Genomic DNA, 17,539 nt, shown 5'->3' on the forward strand with positions numbered 1-17,539 from the left:
ACACTCCCGCTATTTTGCTGGGTATTTCCTGGTTGCTGTCAATGCTTTATTGATATTGATAATCTTCTTTATGACGTAGAAGAACTTGTTGAGCGAACAAACAAATATTGCGATACCGCATTTTGTAATTTTATGTTTTAGGATATATTTATAACCTCGGTTGACTTTTTGATTCAGATTATTATTAAACTTAATAAAATAATAAATCATTGAGTGAATATATGAATTTGATATTGTAATTTTATGAAAAGTATAAATATTGTGCCTTTATTAATACTCTATTTTTATACATATGAAGCATATGTATTCTTCCTTTATCTTATACAGAATACACACACTATTTGTATTAAGTACCTTTTTAATTTTATAGGATGTAGAAATTAAAGGCATGAATATAGTTTAAAAAATTTATTGTAAAAATGACAAAATATTATATATAATAAAAAATAAAAAATATGTACATAAAAAGTGTTTGTATATAATAAAAATGTAAATATAATAAAATGAAAATGTAAAATATATAATAAAAATAAAAATTTAATATATATAATAAAAATAAAAATGTAAATATATAATAAAAATAAAAATTGTAAAATATATAATAAGTGTTTGAATATAATGATATATAGAATGTTCTATTGATTGTTTGTACATGATTGAAAAATAATTTAATATTTGAAATATACTATTTCCAATATAGAAAAAAACTATTTACAATATAGAAAAAACTATTTACAATATATAAAAACTTTACATTATATGAGAGAAAACTATTTAGAATATATGAAATAATCTATTTACAAAACTTATGTATGAAAAATCTATTTACATATTTTATATATATATATATATTCTTTACAAAATGAGGGTGCGGTGTGAGGGGTGCAAATGTTATAAAGATGATATAATAACTAGCACTTGTGAATATGAAAGGAATCTGATAGTATAGAATATTTATATGCTATATTCAGGTCATGTCAAGTTAACGAAAATGTATGATTATCATAGATGATTTTACCTCCATTCACACTATTATTTACATTGTATTTACATTTTAAATTATATACATATATACACACATTCACTCGCACAAACTATTACGGGACAGGACTTCGACTTTGATAACCATAAGGAATGGTACGGTAATCTGTCATACTGTCGGGGTTCAATCTTTGTCTTTTGTTATTTACTTTTCGATGAGTTTTTGTTTCAGGTCGTGAAACAATGGTAAACCCAGTCTTACGTGAAATCCTCCCTGGGAAGTTTAACTCCTTCTTTTCAATTTTATTGCGAACTAAATCATAAAAGTGATTAAAATTAATTTCTTTTCGCGTTCTACTGTCCAAAGTAATACCCCTGATTTTGTATACATAATCTAGTTTTCCTGTCCCAATTTCTTTCAGCCTATACGCATAATTTTTAGCCCCTAAACCGATAAACATATCTATTTCCCACCCTTCCGGAACTTCACTGGTTAGCTCACCCAGGTAGGACCCAGTTGTAAGCTTGGACTTATCATCTCGTCTTTGGACAAACATTATGCTGTCCGTGTCACAGTACAAAACATTTTCAGCTCCTGCTAAAGTCAATAGGTCATAAAGCCGAAGCCTTGCCCATGACGTAATAAACGCGGCAAGTACAACATTCGAAAACTTCCACGGTTTGTTTTCATTTTCGATGTCTTTGTATGTGACAATTAGGTGTTCGTCACCAATGGGTAGTGCTGATTGCACCTCATATTGCGCCGACAATAGATATGTAAAAAACGTCTCCGGATTATCAATGATTTTTGTTTGCGGCAAGTCTGTTCGCTGCCCCCATTTTCCATATAATGAGTTGAGGAATATCTTAGCGATATACCTCAATCCCGGGTTCTTTCTGATATTGCTATGATTTAATTGAATGCCCTCATGGGCAAGATACTCGTTAATATATTTTTCTTCGTCTCCTTTACTTTGACATGCTGCAGGAAAACCAGACGCTTCCTGCTTCATTTGGAGGAAAGAATTTACATAGTCGCGGAACAAACTATGCGTATTACAATCCTCCGAGCCGGTTAGTTCAAATTCCCACATTTCCTTAATATTGAGTATCCTATATCCGGCTTGTATTGCTTTATGAAGTTCGGGGGTGCAAAACGTACCAGTAATAGCCCGGTCCTTATCGCAATGCAAGCAATCATTGACACTTTCCTCCTCCATACAAGTACGGCAAAGACCAAAAAGTAAACGGCCTCCCGCAACATATGGAAGAATTGGAAAATAAAGATCCTTTGGAGGCAAGACGGTGCATTTAACTAGCCCATGGATACCTTCCACTTCCGGAAAGTCCGGCCCCCTACGCATTTTTGGCATGCCTATTGGCAGCGGCTTACGAGCCATTACCCACGGATAGAGACTCGTAACATCCAGATATTGAATGCTTTCATTATCAGTACACTCATACAGCGCATTGAAACATTCTGTGCGACCGCCATTAAAGGCATGTTTGGGGATCAAATGATCAACAATGTCGTTACACTGCGTTTTAATAAACTCTTGTATGGACTTGTCCTTTCTCACCTGATCATCCCACTCGCATTCCCACATTTCAATAAGGTTAAAACCTCGACTACGTAGGTAATTTGCTTTAATGACAGTCTCCTCATAGCGTTGCTGCATAATTGTACGATAAGACGAGGGGTCATGAAGCTGTTCATGACGTAACTCTGGATAACACGTGGGACAACAATGCCAAAAACATCCATAGAACTCCAGCACAGTCTTACTACTTGGTTCATATCCGTCAACCTTATATTTCCCAAAGCGTCTTTCGGTGCCATTTTCCGAACACTGAATTTCAGTACCTCTTGATAATTTCATGTATCGCAACCATTGCAGTGCTTTTACACTTTGACGATCGCGATAATCAAATACAAGAGGTGGAATTACACCAATTGAATTTTTAGGCAAATATAAGGTACAATAGACATGCATAGCAAGACTGGCTATCGTACTTGAAGAAATGAAACATTGGATGCCGCCAGTTTTCTCTTCGATTAGGTCTGAGAATTTTATGATACCCTCAGCTAAAATTCTTACGTCATTACGACAGTACGCGAGCATCTCCTTTTGGAGATCATACTCCTTGCCGCTTAAAGCACGTTCTTGGTGCCAGGCGATTAGCTGTCTTTTCTCTTCAGGGGACAAACTGTCGGGATCAAAATACTCTAAAGACGGAATTTTGCCTACATAATTTTGATTATTCGGGGTATTAAATAAGTATGGGAAAGATCCCTTCCGCAAGTTGCCAGATAAGCCTAAAGTTTTGGGTAAATTAGACAGTTTAATTCCCATGTATAAATAAGTATCCCTGAACACAATATGACCGTTCCCGACTCTCAATTCAATAATCTTTTGTCCAGTCATTGTTAAATTTACGGAAAGATGCTCGGTCTCTATAAGATGTTTAGCTACAAAATGGATATCATATCGACTCCCATTATGTGATAACACAATAACCTTGTCAAACCCTTGACGAGGTGTTAACACGAACTTAACAAATTCGCCAAGAGTTTTAAAAGAAAACTCACGATTTCCGTTTTCATCTCCACATATATGGCACGTATCATCCAACGAATTACCCTTACATGTGTGGCAAATTACTTGGGCACACACAAGATTTACCTCATGACGTTGTTCCCCCTCAGTATTCATATCCAGTAGCATAGTTTCTACATCGAATACAATGTACAAATACTTTTCGATCCGGGTAAGGCTTTGCTTCTGAACATAACAAGCATGATTTCGGTCAACATGTATGTTACATGCTTTACACAACCGCTCACCACACTTGTGTTCAGATTTCCGACGTCGTATTAAATCAAACATTACACCACAGTCGTTACAAATCCTGACTAAGTCACATACACTTTTGCCACGTTTCGTTACATCTTTATGATTGTTGAAACATTCATCCGATGAAAACAATCTATGACAATCATCACATTCGCGTTTAATTTCAGAGGTAAATAATTTGTGGTATTTTTCACAAGCTGAACACTTAAATTCGCACTTATGATAAAGCCCATTATTATTGTACCCCTGCAAACAGGATTTACAAAATCCTCTTGTACCTAATAAGTTTAGAATACTTCCAACCAACTGATAGTGATTATTTTCGTATAGGATATAGATCTGTTTGCCACCTTTTCTACCTGGATATAACACATGAAATTCACGACTATTAACCTTCCTTTCAAAGACAATGATTTGATATTTGGATGCAAGGTGGCTCTGTATCTTTTTGGCATCTTCGAGAGTACACCCATTTAGTTCAGCAGGTTCTATGTTTATTTTTTCACATAATTTAACAGCTTGGTTTAACAAACGGTTTGGATGATTTTTTAATTTATATACCTGTTCGTGTTTTTGGTCAGCCCTTGCCATCCCCAGAATTATACTCTTTGGGAGGCAGTACACGTCGTTCTCCATTGGAACTACCTTATCTTCTAAAAATTCACCCAATGGTGCATACTTTTTGATGGTTCGATTCCGTGTTTTTCCTCTTCCTTTACGGAGATGCACACTATGCACCTTAAACGTGACGTCACCTCCGATTAGGAACTCCTCATTGCTATTGAGGGTATTTTCCACTACGGAGAAGAGGGCTTCCGGATTCAATTCAGATTTTTTCCGCCATGAGAGATAGATTGGTTTATTTAACCTCGAGGCACTGCTCTCGATAGTTATCCCTATATAGGTGTTCTTGTCAACATCCTTTATTGTATGAACCATTACGAAATCAAACAGATTTCGTACATATTTTTCTGGGTCTTCGATTCCCTTTGAGCCCATACACTTAATGGATATTTCTGTCCCATTTAGCCCAAAGTATGCATAATTACGCGATGTACTCCTTACAATCTTAAATTTTGATGCACTCTTACCATTTATTGTCTTAGATATATTCTCAGAACTCACAGAACCAGAACCTACCAAGTTCATAGGTTCTCCAGAACTTGCAGAACTTGGCCCTGGCAAGTTTATAGGTTCCCCACAACTTATAGAACTTGATTCTGCTAAGTTCACAGGATCACCTAATAGTTCAGCAGCAGCTTCAGCAAATAAGCCATCTGTCTTACCTGCCAATATCAACTGCTTGAACTTTTCGCAAGCCTGATTTTTTATATCATCTTCGCGGAAAAACCCTATCCGATAAAGATCACTGATATCGGTTGCGGATTTACACCCTGCTAAAATAACATTCTGCACACCCTTAAAATGATGCAATAGCGCCCGTAATAAACTCTCATATTGGTCATTACACACACGCACCCCCTTGGAATGATAATTTTCTATTAGCCTTGTCCAAGTATAAAATGTAACTTCAGCCGCATCAAATCCAAATTGCTCTTGAAGAGCCAACAGATTTTCTGCTTCCTTAATCAATTTCATATGTGCCATCTGTAATCATAAAATTATAACGAAATCGAATTACTTTTTCTCCTCGCCACAAAATGAAATTCTTTAAATATGGCTGTTACTAAATTAAATATTGTCAACAGTAAATCCGATAACTTTCTTAAAAATGAAGATTACACCTTGAAGTAAAAAGCAAACTGAACTATATTTTCACGTAAAATATTATAAACACTATTCCTTTGATTACGGCCACTTCCAAGAATCTTCTAACTTAGAATCAACGGAGCGATGTTACCTCCACAAGTAATTATATTGAAATGGTTTCCAATTGTTCTATGGAGTCTATTTATACTTTTCCAGTATCCTTACTCGTTTATTTATTTTGTATCCAAAAGAACACGTCCACACGATTGAACTGCTTTCTGTAGAATGACCAATTAATGATTTTGACCTTCTTATATATACGTAGATAATGTAAATTCCCAAAATTTTACACAGTTTATAATTTACTAAGTATTTTTTCAAAGATACTGTTTAACTTTATCAGTTAACAACATGAAGAGACGTCTTCACCGTACAACTTTTTTTGCTATACTGATCGCCGTGCGCTTTTCCCGCTCTTATAAAGACACAGATATGGAAAATTCCCAGAATTCCATGCGAAGTTTTCCAAAGGTAACTATGACTATGATATAATCCACTAAGTGTTTACCGAAATATGGATAAATGTTTATTCTACAATAGTTTAGGACCAGCAAATCTAATTATAGTTTTCAATAACAATTCCCGAAAAGTACAAGTAGAAACGTCTTTACTCTAACAATACTTCTTTTAAAGTGAATTTACACGGTTTCTTGCGTGCTATTTATACTTTCGGAAAAAATGTAATCTCGTACCCAAACACATTAAACAAAAAAAATCTTAAACCCAAACGACATGAAAATATTTTCTAAAGTAATACTACTATATTACATCATGTATAATTTAAAGTCATGTGACATTTTCGAAGATTTTCGATTTTAGACGAATATTTAATTTTCACGGACATTAATATCTTCATATTTGAAACAATGAACATATCTGATGTGAACATTTCAACGAATAAAAATCAATTCAAAATAACATTAGCAATACGAACAACAAAATACTAGTAAACGTAATTTAATGAAAAATAGCATAGTAAACAACAAAAATTAAATAATATAGCAACAAGAAAATAAAAATGTTAGAAAAAACCGGTTTAAATCAGTTTCTGAGTCACAACAGCAAAACCATATTTAATTTACCAAAATATTAAGAAGTAACAGTATCAGATTTTAAAAGATACTTAATTATTACAGTTTATTCAAAATAGCATTGAAATACTTAATTGTTACAAATTATAGTTAAGAGAAATTACGTATGGTTAGAATGAAAGCTCTATTAGTTACAGATCATAGTTAAACATCAATCAGAAGAGAAAATTTATTAAATAAGAATAGCAAACTAAAATAAATAAGGTTAGAAAAAGCATAATTATTTAAAAAGATCAAATATTAGATTTAAAAGACGTTTAGTTAGAAAAAGCATATTAAATTAACTAAACAATTAAAATAATTAATATAATAGTTGTTCTACAGTATTCAATGAAACGCATCAACAAAGAAAACTAATATATTTAATAAATATTTTTGTGACTATTTAATTTGTAAACTTTGATTTATTGTAACTATTTTTTACAATGCACTACTAATGGAAGTTCAGTTAATTTTATTTTATTACTTTAACTGTAAACGTTAATGTCTATTTTTCAAGTGACATTAAATTCTTACAATGCAATTCTTTATATGTTTACATGAAACTCTTTGATTGTAAAATATAAATACAAAGTGAAATGTAAAATTAAAAATGCAAAGTGTAAATTTAAAATTGTAAAAGTAAAATGTAAATTAAAAATGCAATTTTCACATGAAACTCTGATTGTAAAATAAAAAAATGCAAAAGTGTAAATTTAAAATTGTAAAAGTAAAATGTAAATTAAAAATGCAAAAGTGTAAATTAAAAATGTAAAAGTAAAATGTAAAAATGTAAATTAAAAATGTAAAAGTAAAATGTAAAGGTGTAAATTAAAAATGCAAAAGTGTAAATTAAAAATGTAAAAGTAAAATGTAAAGATGTAAAGATGTAAATTAAAAATGTAAAAGTAAAATGTAAAGGTGTAAATTAAAAATGCAATTTTCACATGTTTACATGAAACTCTTTGATTGTAAAATAAAAAATGCAAAAGTGTAAATTAAAAAAGGTAATTTTCACATGAAACCTTTATTGTAAAATGCGAACGCAAAAAATGCAAAGTGTAAATTAAAAAAATGCAAAAGTAAAAATGTAATTTTCACATGAAACTTTTATTGTAAAATGTAATTCATTATATGTTTACATGAAACTCTTTTAATTGCAAAATAAAAATGATAATGCAAAATGTAATTTTAAAAAATTAAATGTTTCAAACGAAAATATAAGTTTAGATGTTCATTAATTAAGTTGCGCACATGTAAAGTTAGTTTAGTCAAAATTATTTGTCAGTATGTCTCATTATGTAAAATTTAATATTGTAGTTTCATTAAGTTAAAATTTTAATTATTTAATGTTCATATACTCTTTGAACTAAAAAATTTTAAAGTTTGCAACACTTACCACCGCTGGTTAGATGTCAACAGATCTAACAGGACACGTTGTATTAATTTTCAGTGCACTTGTATGCCGCTGTCAACACTGAAACAATAAAAACATTTATTACTATATAATTTCAGTTCTATATTTATCATTTTGTTACAAAATTAATGCACAATAAGCTATTTAGTAATCTTTTTTATCAACTTTCAGTTTAACAATAAGCTTTTTTATTAATTTGGAACTCTATTTGTTTTTACAGTGTTCTCTGCGTTTTCTTTAATGAAAACGAACCAATAAATAATTATCATCAAACTAAAATAAAAATAAGTTGCTCCGACTAAAAAGAATACAAATAATTAGTACACTCACATATTGTTCAAACATCCTTAGTATGCTCACACGAAGTGTTCGAGTAATTTATTACGAAAGGCTAAATAAATAAATAAAGAGCTTGCACAGCAAACGAGTTTGTGTAACAAACGAGAGAATAAAAAAGATACGATCCAACAATTTATTTGTAGGTTCACACTGTAAGTGTTCTGAGCTTCTAATAAAATGATCAAAGTTGCTGAACAAAGTAAAGATTATTTCAAGAAAGTATATTATGAAACAGGATATGTAATGGAATTAATATTGGTTGCATACTTACAGGATATCTGCAGGTTTTTTAATTCCAATTTCTTCAAAGGTCCAAAAGAGAGAAGTCCAATTGATCTGCTGGAGTATCCTAAAACAAAAGACAATATTTTACTACTTGAAACAGTTTCTTAAGAGTTTGTGAAACAAACGAACGAATAAAATGATAACACCATAGGTGTTCTACAGAGTATACTTTAGCATACGATTCAACTAAAGTTAACAGGGAACTTCTATTGAAGTGATTGAACAAATTATTTAAAAGTTCTCAGCATAGCTGGTCTGAGCTTGCTTAGCAAGGGAACTATTAAAAAATTAGAAGAGTTTAAAAAGAAAATACGATTTATTTACAGCGTAGCTGCTCTTACGACTTTCTAATTTTAAAAACGAGCTTAGTTAGTATTTTCGAAACAAATAATTAACACGGAACTTCTAATGAAGTGATTGAACAAAAAAAGCAAATGAACCAATAAAATAAAATAACACAAACGAATAAAATAATCACACTGTAAGTGTTCTAAGCTTGCTTAGCAATCGATCGAACTAAAGTTAACAACGATTTATTAAAAGAAGTTGCTCCGAGTAATTTATTAGGAGAATATCTTTTATTCTCTCACATATTGTTCGACGAATAAAATAATTGCAGCGGTTCAGTTCTAAAAGTAATATTGTAAGTAATATGAATTATTTATTACATTGCAACAAGGTTGCTCTATTTGAGTAATTTATTAAGAAAAATACCTTTGGTAGTACCTCTGATACTTCCGGTAGTACGTTCTTAAATCGACCACACCAATGGCTAACCTAAAACATAACATAATTTGTATTAGATTCGTATACATTATTTATATATATTTACTTTAGAATATATTATATGCATACACTATATAGTATAGAATACCTTATATGAATATAGCATCTACTATAAATCCTTATATTTTTATAATATGTATATAGTATGAATATAACTACCATAAATTCTGATATGCTTACACTATATAACATAGATTAACTTATATTATTATAGTATCTACTATAAATTCTTATATGTATATAATATGTACTATAAAGTCTTATATGTATACACTATGTATATATCTACCATAAATTCTTATATGGTTACACTATATAGCATAGATTACCTTATATGAATATTGTATCTACTATAGATTCTTATATGTATATATATATTTACTATAAAATATCTTATATGGTTACACTATATAGTATAGATTACCTTATATGAATATAGTATCTACTAAAATTCAAAAGACCCACCTTAAGATGATTCTCGTTACGTATATTGAATCTATTAACAGAAATTTTTCAAGCAGCAAGCTAAAGTATGGACAAGTAGCGACAAGTCTAGTAAAAGCCATAGGTAAATATCCAAGACTAGTATGGGAGAGGTCCAATATAATGTGTGCTGTTTCGTAGAAGCATGCTAAATAATATATGTACAACCAAACAGAAACATGAAGTCTTAGTACAAAGGCATAGAAATCTTGTAGGACTACATCCAAAAAAAACAAAAGATACTCCAACTACCATGAGACAGAGATACAGAGTATGGTTAAGTTAGCTTAGCTGTTCTTAGGAGCATGCTCTGGCATGTGATCTGTAAAATAACTTGCTTAGCAAGGGAACCATTAAAATATTAGGAAAATACAAATAATTAACAACGAGGTTCTAATGAAGCGATTGAATATAAGGCAAAATATGATCCAATTAAAGTTACAAAATAAAAAGCAAAAGATAATTAGAAAACGTACAAAGCAAACAAAACAAATAGCCAGGGAGCTACAAAAATAGGAAAGAAAGGTATTTGTGTATGGCATAGCTAGAGAACAATAAAGAGAAAAAATACAGTCAAAAATAGGTACCGAGGAAGAGAGGGAATACTACAAGCGACGGAGAAGTAGAGAGGAAATACTACAAGCGGCGGAAAAGGAACAAGAGCAAAACCAAAAGGAAGGAAACACAGATCATGGTTAGGTTAGGTTTAGAAGTTAATCAAATAGAGGAAAAGCAAAGAAAAAGAAACAAAAGATAAAGAAAGGAAAAGACAAAGAGAAAAGCAAAGTAAACTTTAGTTAGGTTAGGTTTAGAGGGTAATAAAGCAAATAAATAGAGGAAAACAAAAGACAAATAGTTTAATTGTCATTGAGGAAAGAGGATACAGTTATGTAGATGGCAGTAGGTGAAAAGAAAGAGAAACAAAGTAGACGGAGAGACAGAGAAAAAACAGGGAGGGAGAGAAAAAGTATAATTATGTAGATGGGAGTAGGTGAAAAGAAAGAAAGAAACAAAGTAGGCGGAGAGACAGAGGAAGAACAGGGAGAGAGAGAAAAGGTAAAGTTATGTAAATGGGAGTAGGTAAAAGAAAGAAAAAAACAAAGTAGGCGGAGAGACAGAGGAAAAACAGGAAGAGAGAGAGGGAGAGAAAAGGAATAGTTAAATAGATGGGAGTAGGTGAAAAGAAAAAGAGAAACAAAGTAGGCGGAGAGACAGAAGAAAAACAGGAAGGGAGAGGGAGAGAAAGAGAGAAAGAAGGTATAGTTATGTAGATGGAAGTAGGTGAAAAGAAAGAAAAAAACAAAGTAGGCGAAGAGACAGAGGAAAAACAGGAAGAGAGAGAGACAGAAGGTATAGTTATGTAGATGGTAGTAGGTGAAAAGAAAGAAAGAAACAAAGTAGGCGGAAAGACAGAGGAAAAACAGGGAGAGAGAGAAAAGGTAAAGTTATGTAGATGGTAGTAGGTGAAAAGAAAGAAAGAAACAAAGTAGGCGGAGAGACAGAGGAAAAACAGGAAGAGAGAGAGAAAGAAGGTATAGTTATGTAGATGGGTGTAGGTGAAAAGAAAGAAAAAACAAAGTAGGCGGAGAGACAGAGGAAAAACAGGAAGAGAGAGAGACAGAAGGTATAGTTATGTAGATGGTAGTAGGTGGAAAGAGAGAGAGAAAAAGCATAGTTAGGTAGATGGCAGTAGGTGAAAAGAAAGAGAGAAAAACAAAGTAGGCGGAAAGACAGGAAAAACAGGGAGAGAGAGGGAGAGAAAGGGAGACAAAGTAGAGAAAAGATTAAGAAAAGAAATAGTTGTGTGAATGATACTAGGTAAAACAAAATGCTAGTTGTTTCATATTCTATCTGGTATTAAAATGTAAGATAAAATCAAAACCAATAACAGTTCAAGGAATACTAATAAAAAAGTCTCTGAAACAAACAATAAGGAAACCATGATAAAAGAAATATTGGAGCTTAATGTGTATAAAAGGGTACGGGTCAACTGAAGCTAAACTATACAAGGTTAGAAAAAGCATCAAAATGTTAAAACTTGCGCATCGTGGCATGAGGATTAAATCAAACAAACTTATTTTATTCTGTACTCTAAGTCTAAAACATGTATTTTGTTTCTGTTAATTTTATTTAGTATTTTTATAATTCACTTACTTACACAAACACATACACACTCACATACATACACTCACTCACCAACTCATTCACTTACTCATAGGCGCGGTGGTTCAGTGGTAGAGCGTTCACCTCTGGTGCCTGGAGTCCTTGGTTCGATACCAGCTCGCACCAATTATTTCAACATTTTATGACAATCATTAAGTTTTGGATTTATTTTTTATAAATTGTGGTGGACAAACACCATTTCCTTGGAGTTTTCCTCCCACTTTCTATATACTTTTAAGAGCTTATTTTAGCTCACATATTTAGCCTAACCAGCATAACCGTGGGACTTAAAGATTTCATTTTTTCATTCACTCACTCAGTTACACACACACACACACGCACGCACACACACACACACACTTTTTAACATCAAGCTTAGTTAGTATTTTCGAAACGAAGTTTCTCTTCTGAATTTGCTAAGCAAATGAACCAATAAAATAAAATAACACAAAAGAATAAATAATTAACACGGAACTTTTAATAAAGTGATGAAACTAAAATAAACATAAGTTATTCCGACTATTTTATTAGGAGAGTATAAAAGTAAGAATTGCCCCTTAGTTCCTTGATGGTATGCATTGCAACACTACGACAGTGTCACACCTTATTGCCTAACATCATAGGATAAATCCGATGGACAGTTCCTATTCTTAACAATTATACTTATAGGGCACTCTTCCGCGTACTGTGTAGTATCCATGTAACTGTACTCGGTTAACTAATTTTACAACAAACCAGTAAACCGCCCCATCACTCTTTCTTTCTTATCTTGCGCCGTCCCTGTCACGGAATTATTTGTAGGTTCAGACTTTATTTTAACACGAAGCTTTTAATAAATTAAAATATTCTCACATGCTGTTCGTGTGGGTCATGCATAAGGGTCATATTTTAACAAGGAGCTTTTTAACTTCTCACACCTTGTTCGAGTCGATTTATTAAGAAATACGAAACAATAAAAATGTGTTCACATATACTGTTCGAATATGTTATATATGTAAGGGATTAAAAGAAAGGATTCAATAAATAATTTACGCCTTTTCATAGAAAAGGAAAATATAAAAATAAGCGTAGCACGTAAAATTGGTAAGTCCATGATTAAACCGGGGGAGCGCAAGTGTATGAGGCAAACGTCTTACTTACTACACCAAAATATGCAAATGTCACTTTGAAGGGAAGCGTGGTGAGTCAAATGTGTTCCGCCTAATTGTATCAACGTATGCAAGTTCTACATTTATTTTAAATACAATAGTAAATTGTTTTTTCTTATCTACTCTCATAATTTTGACAAATATAACTAAAGGGTCCACAACGCACAATGTGGTTGTTCATAACCTACAATCCTGCTCTCATAGCCACAATGATCATTTAGTATGTTATTCCATTCTCAATTAAGTTTATAAACGCTGCAAACTTTCTTCCGAAATTCCTTGTAATTTATTTCTGTCATAAGTTTTATCGTGTCTTCCGTAAAAAAAAAACTTTTACAAACTCCACTTAATTTTCAATCTTTAAATTATTTATCCACGAAATTATTTGTAGGTTCACAAGCTATGCTTATTCCGAGCTTCTATAAAAAGCGTAGCAATTAAAATTGCACAACAAACAATTTATTTTTCAAGTTCGTAAATACAATTTGCTCCGACTAATTTATTAAGAGAATACAAATAAGAACAACTTTTCATAGAAAAGGAAAATATGAAAATATAATATAATCAAACAAAAGTAAAAACAAAAAAATTCTTATCACAGCCTGACGGAGATCGAACGCGCGACCTTTAGTGCATGAGTCCAGCGCTTTACTTACTAGGTTACGGAGCGACGCAATTTCAATCTAACGCTTTTCCAGCTAGCACGTGTTTGTATCTAAGTTCGGCATTTCAGTATACTAGGCAAATTATATTTTTTGCTTTCAATATGGTAGTACATTTGATTTCTATGACAAACTAGAAATAATTTTACCGTTCTGACTAATTTTTACAATGTATAAAAGAAATATTAAGTGTGTTGCCCTAGTTTTATTTATTTGTACAAAATGTCTACCAACATGCAATGGCAAATATATTTTGTTCATTCAAAACGGTTTGCATTATGCTCAAATAATTTGTACAAGTACCTGTAATAAATCAGAATTTGTTCAACTAGTTTATTACAAGGAAGTTAAGATCTTGGCAATGAAATCTCATCTTCAAAGCAAGTATCTCAACGAACATTCAAAACCTAAATTCCGTAAAATTAATTAAAACTATTACAAGAAACGTATTAAATACTAAAATAACGCGCGGTTTTACCATGGAAAGTTCAGATTTATACTTTAGGGCAGGGCAAAGCGTTTACCGTTGGTGCTGCCCTACAATTGCATTCCAATATATCCAATAAACAAGCTATCCTAACCACTAGGACAATTTCAAATCTAACTGACTCCTAAATCAATTCAAATTGTTCTTACGGACAAAAGTGCTGTAACAAATAAACATTAATCCTATACAAAACTATAGAACCCTGTAGGTTTTGTTTTTTAAAGCAATAATTTAAGTCTTAGTTCATCTTATTATTTATTATATTACGCGTGTTCACACCACATTCTTTATAACTTAATACCAAATATTCTACGGGTTCGCCAGGTCATAAAATAATTACTAGTTTCTCTAAGAAGCTATGCTTCTCCATAAATTCTCCCACCCACATTTTCATTTCATCAAACTTCCTATAAAATTGTTTCTGTAAATAATTAGTATGCTCTTGGAATGAACTAAAACACAAAAAGGTATAAATTAATTAGCTAGTAAGAAGTTCTCTACTAATACAAGTCATTAAACTCAAAACACAATTGTCACAATAAGCTAAAATCTTATTTGTCTTGCCCGGTTTTTCGCAAGCAAAAGCAATATTCAACAACCATGTTCGCGGGTTAATATTTTTATTAAACTAAAATTAATCCAGTTCCCTTTAAAAAATTGTCTACATGTCAGGTTCAATATACGGTAATTTTCTGAAACTAGCAAAACAGCATATCCTACAAATGCTTTTATTCACCAAAACTCCATAAAAATTGAAATGTCCTAAAACAAATCTACGCCTATCATCACTTAAAACTCAAATTCAAATTGTTCTTAAAATCTGTCATAGGCGATGAACGCCAAAGCAAATTATAGCTACCAAAAAAAAAATCCATAGAAACCTATTTCTTGCTAAAGTAATTGATTTAATTAGCCATCGCTCTGTTCGCAATATTACAATAAAACGTATTAATTTAAACGTAATCCTACCACTACGTACAATGTAAAATCCTTTATGGTTTCTCCGAATTAAAAAAAAAAACTTTACGGAGGTCTTGTAACTGTTTTCTACACTTAGTTCTTACTTTAGTTCATAGGTGGCAGTAAACGCGTTGTTCACGACCCATGCTTTGTCTAACTGCTCTAACTATGTAAGTCAAAATAATGCACCACAAATATAATACTGTTTTGTTTCATAGCCACAAAATTAATACTAATAAACATACGCTGTTTCAACTAGGTATATGAAATCATGTGGCCTATAATTTCTGTATAAATCCTAATGTACTACAATAATTTAATAGATTCATATTTTAAATAATGTAACATCACAAAATCTAATTTCGTCTAATTCTGCCTTCCCAAGTTATCTGTATTAAATCAATCTACAGTAAAGCATCGTTCATTCTCATCAATCAAATTCGTTTTTAATTAAATCTAGTGGTTCAATTCGTGATGTAATCCAGTCAATAATAAGCTTTGTTCTCTTAATACTCAAGAAAACATTAAAATATGTAATAGTATTTCATAAAACTGGCCAAAAGTAAATATATTTCCCCACTCTGCCTAAAATACGTACATGGCACCTATAAGCTACGTGTTCAATGCCCGGTTGAAAAGTGTATAACCCTAGCCACAGTTTTCATCGTTTTTACAACAAACAAATGTTAAAGTTTAGCCCGCTTCTTCCAATTAAAAGGAAAGCCTAAAATCTAAATTCATATCCATTAAGCTACCATTAAAATTTTATTTTTAGTAATTAAAGCTCTTCCGTGACTAGGCGATGGAGTAAAAAAAACCCGGTCAATTCCTCCAGTTTATGTGGCCTACATTAATCTATAAGTTCATGTCTCAAATAGCGTTGGTAAAAAAAAGCTTTAAATTTACAATCAATTATATTATAGGCCCCTAGTTCCATTCCCAACGCGAACTTCTATATTTCCACATTTAATGTTAAGCAAAAGGATCACGAGTCTCAATGTTAAACTGAAATTCAACTCAACTCTGTCTAAAATAATAACATCCGATTCTGTCTATTCAATAATATTTACGAATACAAATTTAGATTAATACAAAATAATATACGTGTCTATATTATTATTATTCAAATTTACTCCAAACAAAACGCATAATTTCAATAATGCATCTAAAATTGTTTAAATATAAAATAAAAATCAAATTAAACTTACCAATACGATCGTAAATCAGCGTACAAATATTAACGAGATGCACTATTCACACTACACAATAACAAAATCACCAGTTAAAAATCTTCGGGTGTTAACAATCCAAGCTCAAAATCAAAAAGAGGGTTCAATACTGATGTACTAAAAGTCTATGCATATTATACCCTCCCTCAAAGAGGGGAAAAAATGATGCAGTCATGCTTCCTCATTGTCACATGTGCAAACGTTGCCAAAATGAATTATTTTAGTGACCTCTATCTTCTTACTCATCCTAAGTAGGTTATGGTCTTCACTCATCAAAACCAAACAAATAAATGACAATTTGGCAACACCGATGAGGTCATTCAATTGTTTTCCATATGCAATGGGAAATTTCCTCCATGCTGAAGCGGAGCTAAAACATAGTTTACATAAATAAGATAAACGTGGTCTGGCGTTGGTTTTACTTCCTTTAACTCATGACTCATAATCTAAATGATTTCATTTGCTGTCCGTGAAGTCACCGAGTGCTTTTTGTCTTGAAACACTTGTTTCAATAAAGATATCCAATAAATAAAACAATATTTTCTTCTTTAATAGGGCAAGTTTATAATTCAATTTTCATTATTATTATAATTCAATCACTAAATATATTTAATCTGTTTCAATAAAAAAATGTACACCTTGTGGAAACATATGTGATTCTCTGTAAGTCCATGTTAAAATATTCTCAATAGTTCTCCATTGGTAAGCAATTAGCGTACACCCTTTTGGCATGGGTGATTCGAGTTCAATTCACAATGCAGGTCATATGGTTCAGGCCTACATTAAGCTGTAGGTTTATGTTTCAAATAGCCTCGGTGTTACAAAAAGCGCTAAATTCACAATCATATGCATCTTTAATGTGAAAACCCTAATTCGATTCCCTGTGGGAGCTCATATTGTATGT

At 31.8% G+C, this 17,539-nt stretch overlaps 1 protein-coding gene across 2 annotated transcripts; it reads right to left on the bottom strand.

Annotated features, from left to right (window-relative positions):
* Positions 1-615: 615 nt before the first annotated feature.
* Positions 616-16,748, bottom strand: LOC145675238 (uncharacterized). 2 transcript variants are annotated; one of them, XM_081745629.1, is made up of 5 exons: positions 16,615-16,748; positions 9,444-9,494; positions 8,704-8,781; positions 8,076-8,153; positions 616-5,444 (listed from the first exon to the last, which is right to left on the bottom strand). In XM_081745629.1, exon 5 carries the CDS (start codon positions 5,442-5,444, stop codon positions 1,098-1,100), a length of 4,347 nt encoding a protein of 1,448 aa, XP_081601755.1. In that variant the 5' UTR covers positions 8,076-8,153; positions 8,704-8,781; positions 9,444-9,494; positions 16,615-16,748; the 3' UTR covers positions 616-1,097. The 2 variants fall into 2 exon arrangements, with proteins under 2 accessions (XP_081601755.1, XP_081601748.1); XM_081745622.1 differs by having other exon boundaries at positions 9,432-9,494.
* Positions 16,749-17,539: the final 791 nt, after the last annotated feature.

This window comes from Thermobia domestica, chromosome 2 (assembly GCF_964235325.1).
Source record: "Thermobia domestica chromosome 2, izTheDome1.hap1.1, whole genome shotgun sequence".
Classification (NCBI taxonomy): domain Eukaryota; kingdom Metazoa; phylum Arthropoda; class Insecta; order Zygentoma; family Lepismatidae; genus Thermobia; species Thermobia domestica.